The sequence below is a fragment of the Miniopterus schreibersii genome (genome assembly GCF_964146895.1).
Source record: "Miniopterus schreibersii genome assembly, chromosome: 18".
Lineage (NCBI taxonomy): Eukaryota > Metazoa > Chordata > Mammalia > Chiroptera > Miniopteridae > Miniopterus > Miniopterus schreibersii.
Window position 1 is genome coordinate 8409521 of NC_138121.1, and position 18804 is coordinate 8428324.

The 18804-nt window shown below is 57.2% G+C and overlaps 2 protein-coding genes across 8 annotated transcripts in view; one reads left to right on the forward strand and one right to left on the reverse strand.

Annotated features, from left to right (window-relative positions):
* Window positions 1–1870: 1870 nt before the first annotated feature.
* On the forward strand, window positions 1871–14221 carry CAPN12 (calpain 12; the record flags this gene model as incomplete). The annotated part of the gene is made up of 21 exons (XM_081119058.1): window positions 1871–2107; window positions 2690–2759; window positions 2904–3022; window positions 3203–3336; window positions 4058–4226; window positions 5124–5198; window positions 5270–5355; window positions 5425–5499; window positions 6049–6212; window positions 6293–6522; window positions 6990–7001; window positions 7194–7402; window positions 7625–7667; window positions 7751–7810; window positions 8221–8278; window positions 8641–8711; window positions 8811–8873; window positions 9777–9855; window positions 12472–12588; window positions 12686–12744; window positions 12840–14221. 21 exons carry the CDS (start codon window positions 1871–1873, stop codon window positions 12864–12866), a joined length of 2157 nt encoding a protein of 718 aa, XP_080975184.1. The 3' UTR covers window positions 12867–14221.
* Window positions 13401–18804, reverse strand: part of ACTN4 (actinin alpha 4) — a 68218-nt gene continuing 62814 nt past the window's right edge. For 2 of the 7 annotated variants that reach the window (XM_081120078.1, XM_081120080.1), the window contains exons 17-22: window positions 17776–17955; window positions 16836–16982; window positions 15907–15987; window positions 15545–15610; window positions 14810–14968; window positions 13401–14685 (exon numbers count right to left, since the gene is read on the reverse strand). In XM_081120078.1, coding sequence (XP_080976204.1) covers window positions 14527–14685; window positions 14810–14968; window positions 15545–15610; window positions 15907–15987; window positions 16836–16982; window positions 17776–17955 — 792 coding nt within the window. In that variant the 3' untranslated portion in view covers window positions 13401–14526. Of the gene's footprint in view, window positions 14686–14809; window positions 14969–15544; window positions 15988–16835; window positions 16983–17775; window positions 17956–18804 lie in introns of all 7 variants that reach the window. The other 5 variants (XR_013997615.1, XR_013997616.1, XM_081120077.1 and 2 more) reach the window with 3 other exon arrangements.

Below are 18804 nucleotides of genomic sequence, written 5' to 3' on the forward strand. Positions count from 1 at the left end.
AGGAGCAGAGGCCAGGAGGGGCCTGCAGATGGAGGCGGGGTGGGGGCAGGAAGGCTCGAGAAGGCCACCGACAAAAGTCTGGTGATCTAACAGGTAGTTTTCACAAGTAGCTGTTTCCTGGTTACTGCAAGATGTCAGTCAGGTTTACTAAAAGCTTCCTCCTACTGTTAGTGGTACTTTGGGGCAAATAAAACGGGAGAGGGCTGTGACCTCCTAGGGTGGGACGGTGAACAGATAGCGGGATGGAGGAAGTGACTCTGGAAGTGGCAGAAACGGGCTAGAGCCCTAGCTGGTGTGGCTTAGTGGTTAGAGTGTGGTTCTGTGGACTGAAGGGTTCCGGGTTCGATTCCGGCCAAGGGCATGTACCTCCATTGCAGGCTCGATCCCCGGCCCCGGTCGGTGCTCGAGCGGGAGGCAACCAATTCATTTGTCTCTCTCACATCAATGTTTCTGTCTCTCTCTCTCTCCCCCTTCCACTCTCTCTGAAAGCAATGGAAATATCCTTGGGTGAAGATTAAAAAAGAAAAAGAAAAAAGAAGCAGGGGCTAGAGGTGATAGGTGCCCACAGATGGATCCTCAGTATGTAGTCATCACATCTGATGTTTATTGAGCACTTACTGCTCGGAACGTGTCCCATATATTAACTCATTTGCTTCTCACACAACAATCATCTGAGGTAGGCCCTATTATTACCCCCATTATAGAGATGAGGAAACTGAGGCACAGAAATGTTAAGCAACTTATCCAAGTTGTAGAGTAGGGATTCAAATGCAGGCTCTCTGGCTCCTAACCACTGTCACCTGCCTCACGCAGGTGGGGGTGGTCTTGACAATTCTGCAGGAAGAAAACCTGTTTTATAACCCTCTTTTGGTGGCCATATAGCTGAGGGGCTCAAATAGTATCTATTGGTCCACTTAGAGGGAAAGATGCCAGAAAGCTGAGGGACATCTGGGTGCCACAGAGGTGACAAGGTTCTGCCAGGGCAGGAGACCTGCACTGAGGGTGGAAGGTCTGCTGGGACAAAAACTGGTGAATTTCTGGCCTCTCAGAGCCTAGTTCGCCCATTTCCTCCAATGGCCCCAGCATCCTTTTGCAGAAACACTGCTCCACCAGGCCCTGAGTCATTGCAGGCAATGCAGGGTGTCATGGTCACCGGGGGGCCGGGCTCCCAGCCCAGAGCAGCCCTGCCTGAGGCAGCCAAGCTGAGACCTGCTTTGTCGGGGAGGAGGGAGCTGGGCGTCCTGATGGCTCTGGCCTCGCTGCGGCTCACTGAGGAGTTATAGGGTAGAGAGAAGGGCTGAGAGGGACAGGCAGCGAGGCAGGCACACTGAGAAAGAGACAAAGAGGGCGAGGGACAAGGGAAATACGGACAAAGACAAAACCAGAGGGAGACAGGCGATGAGGGTGGTGGACAGAGAATGAAGCTGAGGTGGAGATACAAAGGCAGGCAGAGAAAATGTCAGGTGGCGAGAGGGAGGCAATGGGTACAGCAGTAGACATGCTGCCCCAGCCCCACAGAGGGAGACACGCTGGGACACGCTTGCAGAAACATACCCCTCACACTGACCTCCTTCTAGGAACCCCCACAGTGGCAGCGGGTCCTCCCTCAGCTCTGCCCTCCTCTCTTGCTGCTGGCCAAGCCCATTAAGCTGCTATCCTGGCCACAACTGAAGGCCCCACGCCCCGGGGAGGAAACCACTGAAGAGGCGTCCATGCTCCCCTGCACCCCAAACCATCAATTAGTATTAATGAGGGAAGGCTTCTCGCTGCCTAAAGACCCCCATCCGGGCTCAGAGGGAGGGAGGCCCCACCCCCCGTGACTCAGGAGGTTAAAGGGCCTGGGGCGAGCCTGTGAGCCTGGAGTATCCAGATGGCGTGTGGCAGCGGGAAGGTCACCATCCAGCTGGTGGATGAGGAGGAAGGACCTGGAGCCCGGGACCCGAAGCCTTTTAGAGGCCAGAGCTATGAGGCAATCCAAGCAGCCTGCCTGGATGAGGGGATCCTGTTCCGAGATCCCTACTTCCCTGCTGGCCCAGATGCTCTCGGCTATGACCAGCTGGGGCCGGACTCAGAGAAGGCCAAAGGAGTAAAATGGATGAGGCCCCATGTAAAGTGTGGCTCGGGGTTTGGCTCTGGGTCTGAGGGAGGAGGGGCTGGGGCCTGGACTCCTGGGTCTGAGGGAGGAGGGGCTGGGGCCTGGACTCCTGGGTCTGGGTCTGAGGGAGGAGGGGCTGGGGGCCTGGGCTCCTGGGTCTGAGGGAGGAGGGGCTGGGGGCCTGGGCTCCTGGGTCTGAGGGAGGAGGGGCTGGGGGCCTGGACTCCTGGGTCTGGTCTGAGGGAGGAGGGGCTGGGTGCCTGGACTCCTGGGTCTGGGTCTGAGGCAGGAAGGACTGGGGTCCTGGACTCCTGGGTCTGAGGGAGGTGGGCTGGGGGCCTGGACTCCTGGGTCTGAGGGAGGAGGGCAGGGGGCCTGGACTGTGGGACCAGCCCAGAGCAGGCTCAGCCACCCTGGGTCCCGGAAAGTCGAGGGAAGCCTACGCCTGCCAGGAGGCTTTACAATCCTCCAGTGGGGTTGGAGGTGTTCATTACTCTGGAGCAGTGAGGGTTGGAGGGGACTCAGGCAACTAATGTCCCAGTTGCTCCTTTTCTCCCTTTCCTGGCTGAGGCTTGGAATCTCCATCACCCCCAGGAGTTTTGTGCTGAGCCCCAGTTCATCTGTGAGGACATGAGCCGGACAGATGTGTGTCAGGGGAGTCTGGGTGAGACCACTGAACCCAACCAGAGTCCCCAAATCCTGCAAGTTACAGTTGGGACCCTGACACCTCTGCCCTCGATCTCCCCCCCCCCCCCCACCTCCCCCTCAGTCTCTCCTCTCCCTGGGCCTTAGCCTTCTTTCCTCCAAGGTAACTGTTGGTTTCTTGCTGCTGCTGCCTCCCTCACTCTGCACCCCCGACTCCTGTGCAGAGTGGTGCCCCCTGGACAGGGTTTCCGAGATGGCTATGCAGGCATCTTCCACTTCCAGGTAAAGCTCGTTTTCTCTGTCTATGCCTCAGTTTCCCCCAGGGGACATGGATTTCATAGTTGCCATTGTTCCCTTGGGGCTGGAATTTTGCACAGGTACAGCAAGGTCAGGGGTCAGAGGTTGGGCCCAGGAGGGGTTGGAGGTTGGAAGCTGAGCGGGGGCCTGCCCTTTCCCCACCAGCTCTGGCAGTTTGGCTGCTGGGTGGACGTCGTGGTGGATGACAAGCTGCCTGTGCGTGAGGGGAAGCTGATGTTTGTGCGCTCAGAGCAACGGAACGAGTTCTGGGCCCCCCTTCTGGAAAAGGCCTATGCTAAGTAAGGACCCCAACCCCTCGCCCCAGCTTCAACCCCAAGTCCCAGCCAGCAGAGCCCAACCACATGGGACCCCCTGGATCCCCTCAACTTCTGGGATCTTCTAGACACCTAGCTAAGGATCCCAAACCAAGTCACAGCCCCTGGTACCCTAATGTCTACCATCCCCTGAGGCCCTCCAAATTGTAAACACCTTCCTCCACCAACAGGTCACACAAAACATTCTTAGAGACCCAGCAAGCACCAGAATTCTTAAAGAGCCTGAAGTCTCTTATCAGGTCCTGGAGTCACCAAGTCTAAGACTTATCCCCTTGGGGGACCTGTACTCTCAGACAATCTCTCCTGATCCACTGAGAAACCCAAAGCACTCCCCAAAATATTGGGTGTAAGACCTGGCACCCTCAAATCTTTGCTTTTCCCCATCCTGTGGATCTGAAATCCTCGACAAGCCCCATGAGGACCTCGACCTCCCAGAGACTCCAAGTTCCAGACACAGCCCTCAGGGTGCCCAGAATTCTGACAGAGCTCTCTGGAGACCCCCAAATCACGAAGTCCTGGTGGCCCAGGAACCAAAGGCTTCCAGAGTGTGCCACAGTCCCCCACCTCAAGAGTCTGCAAATTTCAGGAATAGCCCCCGGGACCGCACACCCTGGGACAGAGGTCCCCAGATCCTGAAATGCTTGTACATGCCACGGACACCCCTATCTCAGACCTGCTCCCACAGGCTCCACGGTTCCTATGAGGCGATGCGAGGTGGCCACATGAATGAGGCTTTCGTGGACTTCACAGGCGGTGTGGGGGAGGTGCTCTACCTGAGGCAAGACGTCCCAGGCCTCTTCTCCGCCCTGCGCCACGCCCTGGCCAAGGAGTCCCTCGTGGGTGCCACTGCCCTGGTGAGAGAGTCGGATTCCCATGGAGAACCCCCCAGGACCAGTGTACAGGGAGGAGGAAGCATCCTGTGTCCTCCTGCCTTTTACTGTTGGCTTAGTCTTTCTCACAAATCAAACACGAGCAAGTTAAAAGGATATTTATTTGCTCTCATAACTAATGAGCTTCAGGCACAGCTGGATCAAGGTGTTTAGCAGACCTTGTGAATGTTTTTCTACTCCTGGTTCCAGGTTAGCTTCACTCTCAGGCAGGCTTTCCCTTCATGGGCACAAAAGAGGCCCCCACAGTTACTCCCACCACCCCAGGGGTAAAAAGAAAAGTACCTCTTTCTGAGAATGCCAGGAAAAAGCCCAGGATTGATTTTAATGGGCTCAGCTTGGGTCCTATGTTCATCTGTGACCCAATTACACAGTCACTCACTCACTGAGTCAGTCTAACATTCACTCATCCATGTACTTAACCCTGCACGCACGCACGCACGCACGCACTCACTCATTCATTCACTCACTTTGTCTTTTGTGTTTCTTGGCCTCCTGCCCCTGCCTGTTCTGTATCTTTGTCTCTAGGTCTCTGTTCCTCTCCTCTTTCCATCTATTTCTGTCTCTTGTCTCCATCTCCCTCTCTCTGTTTCCTCTCTCGCCTTCATTCACCAACTCCCATCCCCTCTCGGAGCCCTGTGTCATTCAGTTGGGTGCCCTGGTTGACTTTGCTTTGGTGGCAGGAGGTTGTGGGATTGAGAGGAGCAGCCACCCAAACCCCTCCCCCTGCCTGCAACTCCAAGTCCCAGCCAGCAGACCCCAGTCACATGGGACCTCCAGAGGGAACAAGGAGCAGAGAAGGCACAGATCAGAGGGAGGGGTCCTGTCCCTCAACGTGGCCTCACCATCCTGTCCTCTGCCCAGAGTGATCGGGGCGAGTACCGTACAGAAGATGGGCTGGTGAAGGGACATGCCTATTCAGTCACGGGGACGCACAAGGTGAGCAACCCCCTGGGTGGACTGGCAGGGGGTGTCCAGGCCCTAACTCCCACTGATGACGCTACCCTCAGGTGTCACTGGGCTTCACCAAGGTGCAGCTGCTGCGGCTGCGGAACCCATGGGGCCGCGTGGAGTGGACCGGGGCCTGGAGCGACAGGTGGGATGGATCTGGGGGGGGGAGGGGCTTCGTCCCACCTGCCCAGCCTTCACACCCCGGTCTCCCCAGTTGCCCGCGCTGGGACGCGCTCCCCACTGAGTGGCGAGATGCCCTGCTGGTGAGGAAGGAGGACGGTGAGTTTTGGTGAGTAGGAGAGGCCCCCACCCTGCCCCAGGGAGGGGTGCCACCTGCTGGGGCTCAGGGAAGGGGCAAGTCCTGCTTGAAGGGAAAAGGCAGAAGTTCATGGGGATGGGTCCTAATGGGGAGAAACTGTCCACATGAGCACTAATTTGTGGTGGGCTTCTATCTGAGGGAGTTGAGGAAGAATTAGTAGTAATTTTAGGGGGACTGGGAACATAGTAATCTCTGGGAGGTTGAAGGGGGATGGATAATATTTAGGGCAATTGAGGGGCTTGGTGACACGAGGCATTTCTTGAGATTTGGCAATATTGAAGGGCTGAAGGACATTTGTTGGTAATTGACAATGTTTGAGGGGAGTTTGAGGATATTGGCTATTTGTGGGGCATTCCTGAGGATGTAGAGAAACCTGGGGGACCTGGAGGGCTCAGGGATTTGGGGGTCATTCTGGAAACATATTATTTGGTGGACAGAAGGGAACTTGACAATAGTTGAGGAATTTGGCGTCCTTGTGATTGGGGGCTGGGCCGGGTCTGACTGCGGTCCACTGTCCAGGATGGAGCTGCAGGACTTCCTCCGACACTTCACCACAGTCCAGATCTGCTCACTGAGCCCCGAGGTGCTGGGCCCCAGCCCGGCCGGAGGGGGCTGGCACACCCATATCTTCCAAGGCCGCTGGGTGCGAGGCTTCAACTCCGGCGGGAGCCAGCCTGCTGCCGGTGAGGTCTGGAGGGGACCCTGAGAGGCAATCACGGGGGCTGTAGCAGGCCGGTAACCCCATTTCTTTCTCCGCTTCTAGAAACCTTCTGGACCAACCCCCAGTTCCGGCTGACGCTGCTGGAGCCCGACGAGGAGGATGAAGATGAAGACTGGCCCTGGGGGGGCTGCAGGGCTGCAGGGGCTCGACGCCCTGCCCGAGGGCGCCGAGTCCCCAAGTGCACTGTCCTCCTGTCACTCATCCAGCGCAACCGGCGGAGCCTCAGGGCCCAGGGCCTCACGTACCTCACTGTGTGCTTCCACGTGTTCCAGGTGGGACCCCTGGGCTGCAGAGAGGTGGCAGGGAGCAGGGAGACATGGAGGGGCAGGGGGCCAAGGGAGGATCGGAGAAGGCCAAGAGGGGCCGGGGAGGCTAAGGGCAGGGGCAGAGAGAGAGATTGGGCTCTAGCGCATGCTAAGGCAATCAGAGAATCAGAGGGGAGTCAGGGAGAGACTGAGGGGCTAGGAGGGCAGAGAGAGGGTGGGGGTCAGAAGGGTCAGGAGGGAGTCAGAGAAAGGGGTGCGGGGGCTGAGGATCAGGGAGGGGCAAGGAGCAGAGAAGGCAGATAAGAGGGAGGGATCCAGGAGGGGTCAGAGAGGGCCTTGGACAGGGACTGAGGGCCAGGGGCTTAATGAGAGTGGAATGGGAAGAAAAGAGAGGGAGGGGTATGGAGGAGGCAGGGAGGGAATTTTGAGGGTCCCCCCCACCCGCAGCCTGACTCCCCTTGCTCTTCTTACAGATCCCAGAGGAGGTGGGTTTCCGATGGGACCCCAGATCCCAAACTCTATCCCCAAACTAGCCCTAAAGCCTCAGACAACCTGCAGTGGGACCAGGGTGGCCTGGGCGCTTGGCGTGACGGGTGCACGAGCGGGTTTTCTCGGGGCGTTCGGGAGGGCCCGGCGGGGGCTTGGCCCGTCCTGGTCACGCCCTCCCGGCCCCCCAGCTGCTGGGCCTGTGGGACTCCTCGCAGAGTCGCGCGCTCCTGCGGGGCCTGCTGCGCGCCGACCGCTCGCCCTTAAGCGCCCGTCGCGACGTGAGCCGCCGCTGCCGCCTGAGCCCCGGCCACTACCTGGTGGTGCCCAGCCCCGCCCGCGAGGGCGAGGAGGCCGACTTCACACTGCGCATCTTCTCCGAGCGCCGCCACGCCGCCGTGTGAGCCCAGGCCCCCGATCCGCCCTCGGGATCTCTGGCCCTGCTAGCCTGGGGGAGGGGGAACCCCTGACTCATCTCCGGAATCCGTGGCCCCAGTGGATCAGTACAGGGCCCCAGGATCCTGCCTAGACCCCACCCATCCCTCAGCTGAGACCCCGTTCGCCCCAGTCCCCAGGAGCGGGGTGAGCAGCCCCTCCCCCACTTCCGGTCTGTAATTTGCAGGGAGATCGATGACGTGATCAGCGCCGATCTGCACGCTCTGGCGGTGAGGGGCTGCCCCAGGAGGGGGCACGACGGGGTGGGGGTGGGGACCCTCTTGGCTACAACTAAACTCTCCCCACCCCGCAGGCCCCCAACATTCCCCTAGAGCTGGGGTTGGAGCAGCTGTTTCAGGAGCTGGCAGGAGAGGTGAGGAGGTGGGGACAGGGCTAAGGGGTCCCACCCCTTCCCTTACCCTGAATGCCTAATTTCCCCCCTCTGTTCTTAAATTGCATGACCTCTCAAAATGCTCACAGCTCTCCCCTGCCTCAGGGCCTTTGCTCCGTCTGAGAGCTCTCTCCCTTCACCCACCCCTGCCCAGGCTACTCCCTCCTCTTTCCTGCCCTTGGCTTAAAGCTCTCCTGACCCTCCCCAGGCTGGTCAGTCACATGCCCTCTATGGGATCCCACAGCCCAGGGCTTCCCCATTGCAGCCCTGACCACCCTCCCTGGACTGTGAGCTCTGGAGAGGGCAGGCCTGGGCCATCTGCTCTGTCCCCAGCGCCTTGTTGAATGGCTTCCTGAGTGAATGGCCTCATAACTGGCTCTCTCCTTGACCAGGAGGAAGAACTCAGTGCCACTCAGCTCCAGACCTTATTAAGCATCGCCCTGGAGCCTGGTGAGCTGGGGATCAGAGTGGTCCTCACGGGGAGCAATCCTCACGGGGCCCCCTATGTGTGTGAATCTATGCTGCTGCTGGGAGTCAGGCCTCAGGAACCCTGGGCTCAGCCTGATGGCGTTTCCTCATACATGGGTCCTGTGGCAAGGCAACAGCCACTCATAAGCCCTTTTCCTTTAAGGGAGAGGCAGGGAGTGTGGCTGCTACTAGCACTCAGAACCCCCTTAAAAAATCCCAGCTCGGTTAGTTACCAGAAATCCTTTGACTCTGTGTGCCTGTTTCTGTAAAATGGGGGTGCAGTAATCCCTATCACTCACAATGATGGCTGGCCCATAGGAGTTCAGGGTTTTTGTTTTCTGTAGCCAGAACCCACACCTGGACCCTCAGAGAGATTGGACTCAGGACCTGTGAGCAACTGCTGCAGTGTTTTGGGGTATATGATGGGAGCCGTGCCTGGGTAGGGATGATGGGGATGTTGGGGGCCTCTGCTCCCCTTCTGGGGACTGACTTTAACCAGATGTGCCATCTCCAGCATGGGCGACGCCTGGCCTTTCACCACTTCCAGCAGCTCTGGGGCCACCTCCGGGAGTGGCAGGTAAAGTGGGGCCTTGGGTGGTGCCATCTCTGGGAAGGAGACACACTTTACTAACAGGGACACAGATGCTCTGTGGGCTGGCAGAGTAGGGGGACTGGCCCATACCATGCCAGCTTGGAGAGATCTGGCTGGGATGTCCCTGCCCCATCACCCTCTGTGGTCCCTCTCGGGGCAATGACCAGCTCAGGCATCAAGAACAAGCACTGGCTCTGGTCCCGGGTTGGCATTTCAGCTCTCAGCTTAGCCCCTTTCTGGCTGTGTGATCTCAGGCCAGTAACCTCCCCTTGGAGGCAACTTTGCTTGTCTAGCAATGGGAGGTGGAGATCCCCCCCAACCCTACCCGCCAAAACCACAAGAGAAGCAAATGGTCTAAGGCCTGTGTATACTAATAATGGTGATAAGCCACCATTTACTGAGCCCTCACTAGGCCCCTTGTGGGTAGTCTTAGCATGTCCTCAACAACCTTGTTACTGTTCTTACTGTTTTTTAAAAAATATATCTTTATTGATTTCAGAGAGAGGAAGGGAGAGAAACATTAATCATGAGAGAGTCATTGATTGGCTGCCTCCTGCACGCCCCCTACTGGGGATCGAGCTTGCAACCCGGGCATGTGCCCTGACTGGGAATCAAACTTCGGTCTCGGTGATCTCCTAGATCCTAGGTCGATGCTGAACCAGTGAGCCACACCAGCCGGGCATTGCTCTTACTGTTGATCCCATTTTACATACTGGGAAACAGGGGCCCAAAGGGGTGAAGCTGCTTCCCCAGGGCACGAAGCCAGGAAGGAAGGGAGCTGGGGTGGGAACCCAGGCTGTCTGGCCTCCGAGACTCCCTTCCAGCCCTCTTCAGGGAGCTCAGGGGCCTGGAGGGTGGGCCTGACCTATTGTTCCCCATCCCACCCAGGCCATATTCGACAAGTTTGACCAGGACGTGTCTGGGACCATGAACTCCCACGAGCTGAGGCTGGCGCTGAATGCTGCAGGTATGGACAGAGGCCCTGGGGTGAGTCGTGGGGACAGGATCCGCTCCCCCTCCTGCCCCTTATCCTTAGAGGCCCGGCAGCCCACTCAGCTGCCAACATCCACAAAACTGACATCTTAGCTTGTTGTCAGCTCTTGGCAGGGACTGTGTGACCCTGAGAAGCCAAGAGGGATAATCCTGTGCGTGTGGGGAAAGGACCCTGTGAGAAGGGGATGGCCCAGGCACTGGTGTCTGAGAGGCCCTGGTCCCCAGGGCATGGAGGCAGAATGTCCTGTATTCCCGAGCTTGGGTCGGAATCCTAACTGGACTTACTCTTTGGGGCCCTGCCCTGGGCACATGTGCCCACCTCCTTGAGCCTCTACTTCCCTCTGTAAAGTGGCTCCAACACAGGGTGGCTGCGAGAGTGCGACCTTCTCCCTTGTGTGGAGGGGGCTGGGGAGGGAAATCAAACAGGAACTCCCAGATCCGCACCTACTGCACAGCGAAGTGAAGGGTAAGACACGGGGAGGTCAAAGATCCAGGGACAGGCAAGGAAAGAAAGGAGCCCAAGACAGAGGGGGAGGAATGGAATCAGAGAGAAGGGACAGTGAGAAATGGAGTCCCAGACAGACAGCAGGGGCGAGAGAGGATGAGGGAAAGGTGTAAGTTTGTACTGTTTGTTAGTATCACCGAGCGCCTGGTACGTGCCTGGTGCACTAGGCAGAAGAAAACTGATGACATACTCTGGAGGGGCTGGCGCTCTGTGGTACAGCCAACAGAGCACCTAGGTCAGATGGTGGGAAGTGCTGGGGCCAAAGAAGAAAGCAGCTCAGGGTGCAGGAGGTGGGAGGGGTGAGGCAGGGCGGGCAGAGGAGGCTTTGCTGAGGTTTCAGCAGACCCAAAGGAGTGTGCCTTGGGGACACTTGGGCAATTGTTCTAGGCAGAAAACAACTAGTGGAAAAGCCCTGAGGTGTGGGCCTGTACCCCAAAGAGGCTGGTGTGGAGATGACAAGCAGCCAGTGTGGCTGAAGCCAAGTGGGGCAGGGGAGGTCAAAGGAAAGATTGGTGGTGGTGCAGGGGAGACAGGAGAGCCCCATGAGGCATCGTGAGGACTTTGGCTCTTTAAAAATTTTAAATTATGTATAAGAGGGAAGAGGGAGAGGTAGGTCTAGGGTCAGGAGCGACAGCAGTGTCTGGAGGAGGGAATGCCAGAGAGGGGACCAGCAGGAAGCAAACTCTGAGACCCAGGAACAGGTGGGCAGTCTCAGGATGGGGGCATTGGCAGAAAACCTGATCCGATTCAGTCATAGTCTTTGCTCCATGAATAGTCCCTGAACACCTGCTCTGCTTGAGGCCCTGGGCCAGCTTATGTTGGTGACCAGAAACCCTTTCCTGACCCCCATGGCTTCCAGTCCAGGGAAAGCCCAGAGTGGTCAGGGTGGGGATGGGGGAGACCCAGAGGAGATGCACGATGCTGTGTGCTGGGAGTATCTGAGGGGCTTCCTGAAGAAGTGTGAGATGAGGAGGAATGCCTCAGGCCAAGAGGGGAAGAGGTGTTCTGGGCAGAGGGGACAGCATGTACAGAGGAGGCAAGAAGCCCAAGGTCCAAGTGGAGGAGGGGAGGAGAGTGGGAGGCAAGGTTCGGTCTGTGAGGGCCACCATGTGCTCAGGACAATGGGGCCCTGGGGAGGGGTAACCAAGAGGTCATGGTCATTAGCAGTGAGCCTTGGGTAAAGTAGGTGAGGGACTTCACAAGTACCAGGGGACCCTGGGCAGGACCCCACATGAGGCACCACAGGACAGAGCCCACGAGAGTGGTCAGAGGAAGCTGAATTTCCATGAAAGGACAGCAGGAATTCCATCTAGAGGGGGCAACTGAAGGGCTCTTGCCCCTTCCACCTCCTCTGCCTGGGGTTTCCCATTACTCTGGGCACAGAAGCTCCACCCTGAGGGCAGACACAGGCCAGCGGTCACACCATCAGGATGAGGGGCAGCCCTGCCCACCCCCGACTTTCCAGGGCACCCAGAACAAGGCACAACGTGATGGCACTTGATGAGTATTTGTTAAATGAACACACAGAGTGTGTGGGGGGTGGGCTTTAGGAGGCAGCAAAAGCCAGTGAAATTATCCTCGAACTATTTATTTAGACCTGGGGACACGGAGGAGCAGTCACCCTGCAACCTTGAGTCCTGAAGCGTTATCTGTGACCTGGGAGAACCAGTGTTTGCAGCTTTGAGAAGCCTGTTTAGATTCCTCATCAGAGATGTTTCCTAAACTTTAGAAATCCCAATATGGAGTATAAAGAAACTGGCTCCATATGGAACTGATAGAATGTTTTTCTACACAGAAAAATATCCCAGGGCCCACTAGCAGAAATGCTGCCATTTATAGTAGTAGAAACACTGGCACAATTGGTATGTGCCAGACACTGTCCTAAGCTCTCTACACAGAACATCTTCACACTTCATGGAGTCGGGGCTGTCATAGTTACCATTTGACAGATGAGGAAACTGAGACCCATAGTGACCCAGTTGGGTAGAGGCAGAGCTGGGATTTGAGAGGTGGGAACAGGCCCCCATGGTGCCATGCTTAGGGAGGCTTCATGGCAGGCCAGGCTCAGAGGCAGCCTCTCCCTAGGCTTCCACCTCAACAACCAGCTGACCCAGGCACTTACTAGTCGTTACCGGGACAGCCGTCTGCGTGTGGACTTTGAACGCTTTGTGTCCTGTGTGGCCCAGCTAACCTGCATCTTCCGTGAGTGCCACCCCTGGCACGGGCGGGGCACAGGGAGGTTTTCTCCCAGGGCAGGGGGACTGGGATGGTGGGCACTCACCCACCCCTCTCTGCACAGGCCACTGCAGCCAGTACCTGGACGGGGGCGAGGGTGTCATCTGCCTGACCCGCAGACAGGTGAGTGCAGGCTGGAGAGAGGGGGCAGCACAGGGCGGCTAAGGCAGGCGTCCCAGGAGACCCCTGCCTCAAGCCCACTGCCTTCTCTCACCCAGTGGATGGAGGTGGCCAACTTCTCCTAGAATCTCGGCACAGGAGCACCTGTAGCTGGAGGTGGGAGAGCTGCTGGGAGCCCTGCCTTTCTGTCAGCTTGGACCAGGGTTTATGCCACAGCAAGGGGGTCCTGAGCCAAACCAGCCTCCCCCGGCCCCTCCACCTCCCTGCCTGGCATTATGGGGGATGATGCTCTGACATCAGGCAACGGTTCAGAGCATGGCCTTGGGAGCCGGCCTGCCTGGAGTTGATTTCTGGCCCTACCACTCACCAGCTGGGTGACACTGGGCAGGTCACTGCCCTTTTGTGCTCTGCTCTCCTCGCCTATAAACAGGGAGATCGGCAGCGCTCTTCTTGGGCAGGCTACATGAGTCAGTGCTGGGTGCTCAGAACAGTGCCTGGCCTTGACTGGGCCCCCAGCAGCACTCTTATTTTACACACTCATGGGGAACAGGGATTGTGGCACCCCCAGATCCCGCCTCGCTCTGAGGAGAGGTACTGCATCACTGCCCTGCTGAAAAGTGGAGAAGAGAGCTAGAAAAAGAGAAGATACAGTAGACGCCTTCTTAAAAATATTACATGTTTTATTATCCTGTCCCCAGAAGGGTGGTTTATCCAGAAACCAAGAAAAAAATCAGAATAAAACAAAAGGGGAGTGGGAGAAAGGAACAAAACCATCAACTAACAGGCAGCCAGGCCAGCAGCCCACCCTCCACCTCAGGAGGGTCCCCAGAGACCCATGCCTGATGACAGACAACAGAAAAATCAATAAGGGGCTGAGGGAGGGGAGCAAATCAGCTATGTCTTCATTATGAGAGCAAGAGGCGGCAAAGATATGTTGCTAGGTGAATATATATTTATATAATAAATCCGTAAGTTAATAAAGTAAATAGTAATTCTCTCAAAGTTTTAATTTTTTTATAGCTTTTTTTTTGTGATTTTTTTTTTTTTTTTTTTTTTTTTTGGTTTTGGTCCTTAGAAAATCGAGACGCAAGTCCAGACAAAGCAAGGTGGGAGCTGGTTGGGGTCAGGGGTAAAAGGCTGGGCTGCCCAATCCCACTCCTCTGTTGCGGAAAGGGGGGGCACTGAGTTGTACCCCTCATTTCCTGGCAATCGCAAAGGAGGGGAGGAGGGGTGAAGGGGGCAGGGTGGGGTCCTCTTTCCTATTGGGCTGTGGTGCCCTCTGCTGGGCTCATCACAGGCGTGAGCAGTTCCTGGACAAGGCACATAGGGCTTTGGCCTGGATGTGGGAGGCCTTGAAGGGACCTCGGGAGCAAAGGAAGGAAGGGGCAGGTTGTGGAGGGCATTCCTTGGGCCTGGAGGGGACCTGTTTTGCTGTGGGGATCCCCTGTCCCCTCCACATAGTTAAAAAAAACAAAAACAACAACCAACACATCATATATATTTACCAGACCAGAAGTGCTGACCCCAAAAAGTCTCCCATACCCCTATCCAGGGGGAGGGGGAAGAGAACCTCCTGGCCAACTGACAAAGAGAGAGGAGAGAGCCTGCCCCAGCCCCTCCCTGCCCACCCCCCCACCCCCCAGAAAGGACTGACAGAGTGCTTTGCATAGATACAGAGTCAGAGGAGCAGGACCAGGGAGGCCCCACAGTAGGGAAAGGGGCTCCCCCAGCCCCTCCTGGAGGCTGTGAGGAGGGGGTGTTTGGTCAGGGCTCTCCATGGGGGCCTCACAGGTCACTCTCGCCATACAGGGCTGTAGAGAAGGACTTGTAGTCAAGGGCACCAGGCATCGCATCAGGGCCCTGGTATGGTGCCATGCGGGCAATGCAGTACTCGGCCTGGTCAGGGGGCAGCTCTCTCCGAAGTTCCTCAGCTGTGATGAAGTTCTGGGGACAGCAGGGCGGGACTTTGGGCCACCTGCACCCACAGTGGCCCCCAGCCCCTCATGCCCAGTCCTGCCTGCAGAGCCTCTTCCTGTTGGCCCCAGGTGCTCAGAGGAGTCTGGCTTACCTTGTCCCCAGCCAGGACCTTGAAGGAGGCGATCACCTGGTCAGCTGTGTCTGTGTCGGTGGTCTCCCTGGACATGAAGTCGATGAAGGCTTGGAAAGTCACAAGGCCGCTGTGGTTGGGGTCAACCACACTCATGATGCGGTTGAACTCAGCATCGCCCTGTTAGGCAGGAGTGGGGCAGGGGACAGGCAACATTAGAGTAGGGCAGGATGGCGGGGCTGGAGCAGCAGAACCCAGCTAGGAGGGCAGGGCCCGACCCCAGGGCACACGCCAGGTTGTCAGCCTGCCTCCAAGGGACCAGTGCCTTCTCCTCTTCCCCTCCCACATTTTTGGGAAGTGGGGAGTGGGGTGTAGATCAAACAGGTCTGCTGCTCCTCAGCCCTAGGCTCACAAGTTAGCTCTGGAGGAGGGGCGGGAGAAAGAGAGAAAACAGAAAGAAAAGGGGAGAGAGCGGAGGCCTGAGTTGCTCTCTGCAGACTTCTGAGAAAGGGGGTGGGGGGCTCAGGGAGTCATCGGAGGGACCCCAGCCCAGCAGGTACAGCAGGAGGAGGAGGGAAGGGAGGCTGCACTGATCTGGTGGAGGGGTGTCCCCGAGGACCTTGAAACTGGATGGGGGTGGCACGAAAAGGAGGAAGAGGGGGGAGGGAGAGGAGGTGTAGGAGGGGGGAAGAAGGGGGAGGGAGGAGGGGGAGGAGGAGGAGTGGCACAGCAGCGAGGGAGGCAGAGGCTGCATACCAGGCTGTATCCTGTGGAGATAAGCAGAGCCCTGAAGTCATCGGAGTCCATGCTGCCTGTCTGTTTCTGCTCGAGGACGCAGGGACAGCAGAAGAGGCCAGGCCCACAGTAGGCAAGAGGGGCAGCCCCATGTGCACAGCAAGGAAACAGGACAGTGGCAGGAGCAGGGGAGACCGAGGCGGCCCCAAGAGACCAGGTAAAGGGAAGAGGTTCCAGAAGGACACAGGTAGGAAGGAGGCAAGAGAGCCGGTAAGATGGCAAACACAATGGAGAGGAGTGAAATGGCAAGGGCGGGGAGACAGAAGGAGAGAGAAAGAAGAGCAGTTAATGCCATGGTCCGCTGGGGCCCAGGGTGCGCGTACCTGCCGGTCATTCTCCACGTCGTAGCCCAGGCTGATGAGGCAGGCCTTGAATTCCTCTGGCCCCAGCGCCCCGCCGTGGTCCTGCCGGTGTCCGAAGGCAGGTGTGCAAGGGGTGGTGTGGAAACCAGGCCGCACAGAGGTGGGGAGAGGGGCCAGGGTTACATGCAGAGGGCAGGGGGAGGAGAACACATGGAGGAGGGAAACACAGAATTAGAGGTGATGTGGACAAGGACGCTGGGGCAGATGGAGGGGTGTGAGTGGCCTGGAGGGCAGTCAGAGGCTCCTCCCACGTCCTTGGGGCCAGAGCAGGGTGGGGAGTTGAGTGGTAAAGAATTGAGAATCGAGTACCAGGACTCAGAGGGAGGGGAGAGCACACCTTGCCTCCAGGGTCTGGGGTGGCAGAAAAGGGATTGCACCCCATCCTGTGTGAGACATCAGGGTCCCTGCTTGACGGTGCAGGGCGGAGGTTGCACACTCCTACCCACAGGTGGAAGACGGGCGATGACACATCAGGCCCAGCAATGAGTGGGGACTGGGGCAAACTCTGGCACTCAGGCCCTTCCAAAGGGGCTGCCAGACAAAATCTGTGTGTATGTGTGAACTAGATTCATGGCCAGTTCTCAACTCTTGGGTGTGCTGGAACTTTGTCCCAGGGTCTCGTGGGCAGGTTGGCAAGGAAGCACAGCCTGAAGCAGGGCTCAGGACCCCCTTCTATTCCCAAGGGAAGTGCTCATGATGTGGTTGAGGTGATGTGTGTGGGCACCACCTTCCGTTGCTGAGGCCCTGTCAAGCCCTGTGAGCAGTGGCTGGTATGGAACAACTATGATGTGAATGAACTGACAGATGCAAAGATGAAGGGGGCAAGATGGGACAGTGACAATGGTGACAGCAGGGAGGGAAGATGCCAAGGGGCAGAAGGAGTTGCTTACCTTGTCAAAGTGGTTGAAGGATGCCCGGAACTCCTGCATCTGCTCCTGGCTGATGCCCTTGGCATCTCGGGTGAGGATCTGGTTCTCAACCTCATTGATGGTGCGGGCGATAGTGGTGAGCAGCTGCTCCCAGCCCACTCGGATGTGCTGGAGGAGTAGGGAGGGCATGACTGCAGGCCTGGCTGGTGGGAGTACTAGGACCACCATAGCTGCAGCTGAGGGGGGCTCAGAACTGGGTCCTCCCAACATGGGGTGTGTGTGGCATAGAGTGAGGCTCACTCTAACTCTCCCAAATGCCAGTGCAGGCCCACACTCTCTTGTGCACCTCATCTGCACACAGGGGCAGAGGCATGGCACCTACCTGCTGCCTCTGCCCACCAGCAAAGTTCATGTCACCTTAGTATATATCTGGTGACAGATGTAGCAAAGGGCCAGGGCCCAATACAGGGGCAGGGTCCATGTGAAAACTTTACAGAAGTATGGTGGGCAATATGTAACTGGCTTTCTGGGGAGAAATATCCCCCATTTTGTGGCATCTGTCACGTGCATGCTGTAAATGCTGTCATCATGGATGATTTCAAGCTACCAATGTGATGACAACCAGCCCTGACAGTGTAACCTGGCTGCGGACTGGCACAGACTGGCACACACTGGGTGGATCTGTGTCCTCAAGCGAGGACCCAGTGCTGGGGTTACAGAGGGGTAGGTGCTGCCCTCCCAGCTCTCTCAGCTTGTCCTGAGATGTGTCGTCATGGTGATGGGAGCACAATGTTAGAGAAACAGTGATTTTTTAAAATGTGTAAATATTTTGATCTAGTCTTTTCAGAGTAAAAGAGGAGACAGAGGAAGCAGCAGACGCCTTTCCTACTGGACTGCACAAGGCTCTCCCGTGCTGGGGACAGGGAAAGCAGGGTGTGGGGCACCTGACGGTACAGCATACCTCCATGGTGTAGTTGGTGTGCTTGTTGTCGAAGATGAGGGCCTCCTGGATGAGCTGGTGCTGCTGCTCAAGCAGGTCCAGGTTCGGCTTGTAGTCCACAATGCTGCGCTCATACTGCTTCAGGTGGCTCAGCTGGTCCTCCAGGGTCCCGTTCATCTCAATGGAGATACGCCCGATTTCCTGCACACAAGGCAGGTGCCACTGGGGGTGGGGCTGGTGGACCCTCAGCCACAACTAGCCCCCCAGAGAAGATCTCTGTCGCTGGTTGCCTCCCTGCCACGGTGCCTCCAGCCTGGGGCTTTTGCCCAGGGTCCAGAGACCTGGAAGGCCTGTGACTTGATGATGGTCCCTTCCAGTCCCCCATCCAGTGTAAAATCAGCTGCACTGAGAGTTTCTGTGTTAAGTGCTACACATGCCTAACCTCAATGCACCCTGGACTCCCTATGACAGGCCCTATCTACAGATGTGAAAACTAAGGCCCAAACAGAGCAACTTCTCTGTGAGGCAGAGTCAGGATCTGAACCAGGCCTAGCTGACTTTAGAGCCTGTGGCTCCTGAGCACGGGCACCTGCAATGCCTTGGCTCCCTTGGTGGCCACACTGTGTAGCTGGCACTGAACTGGGGCTGACCATCCTATACCCCTCCCAGGCTGTAGTGAGTTTCATTGAGGCCACACTAGTCAGCGTGTGCCTGGTAGGTAGGGAGCACTTAGTAAGAGGTGGCCAGAGGTGGCAACTGGCATCATTACAACCCTCCCGTGGCTAGGCCACGAGGGTCACTGTAAGCACGCCTCCAGGGTCCAAGCTGGGAACACCTTGATCACAGCTATAACACAGTGCCTGCAGTAGGGCCGGCACTGAGCAGTGTATGGCAGCATTTGTGCAGCGAATGAAATAACTCTTCATCCCCATTTTAGAGAAAACTGAGGAGCAAGGTTAAATTGTGCCTGAGCTCACAATCATGTCAAAGGTAGAGGCAAGACTCGAACCTACCTCTATCTGACTCCTCAGCCAAGCAGACCTCTGGGTG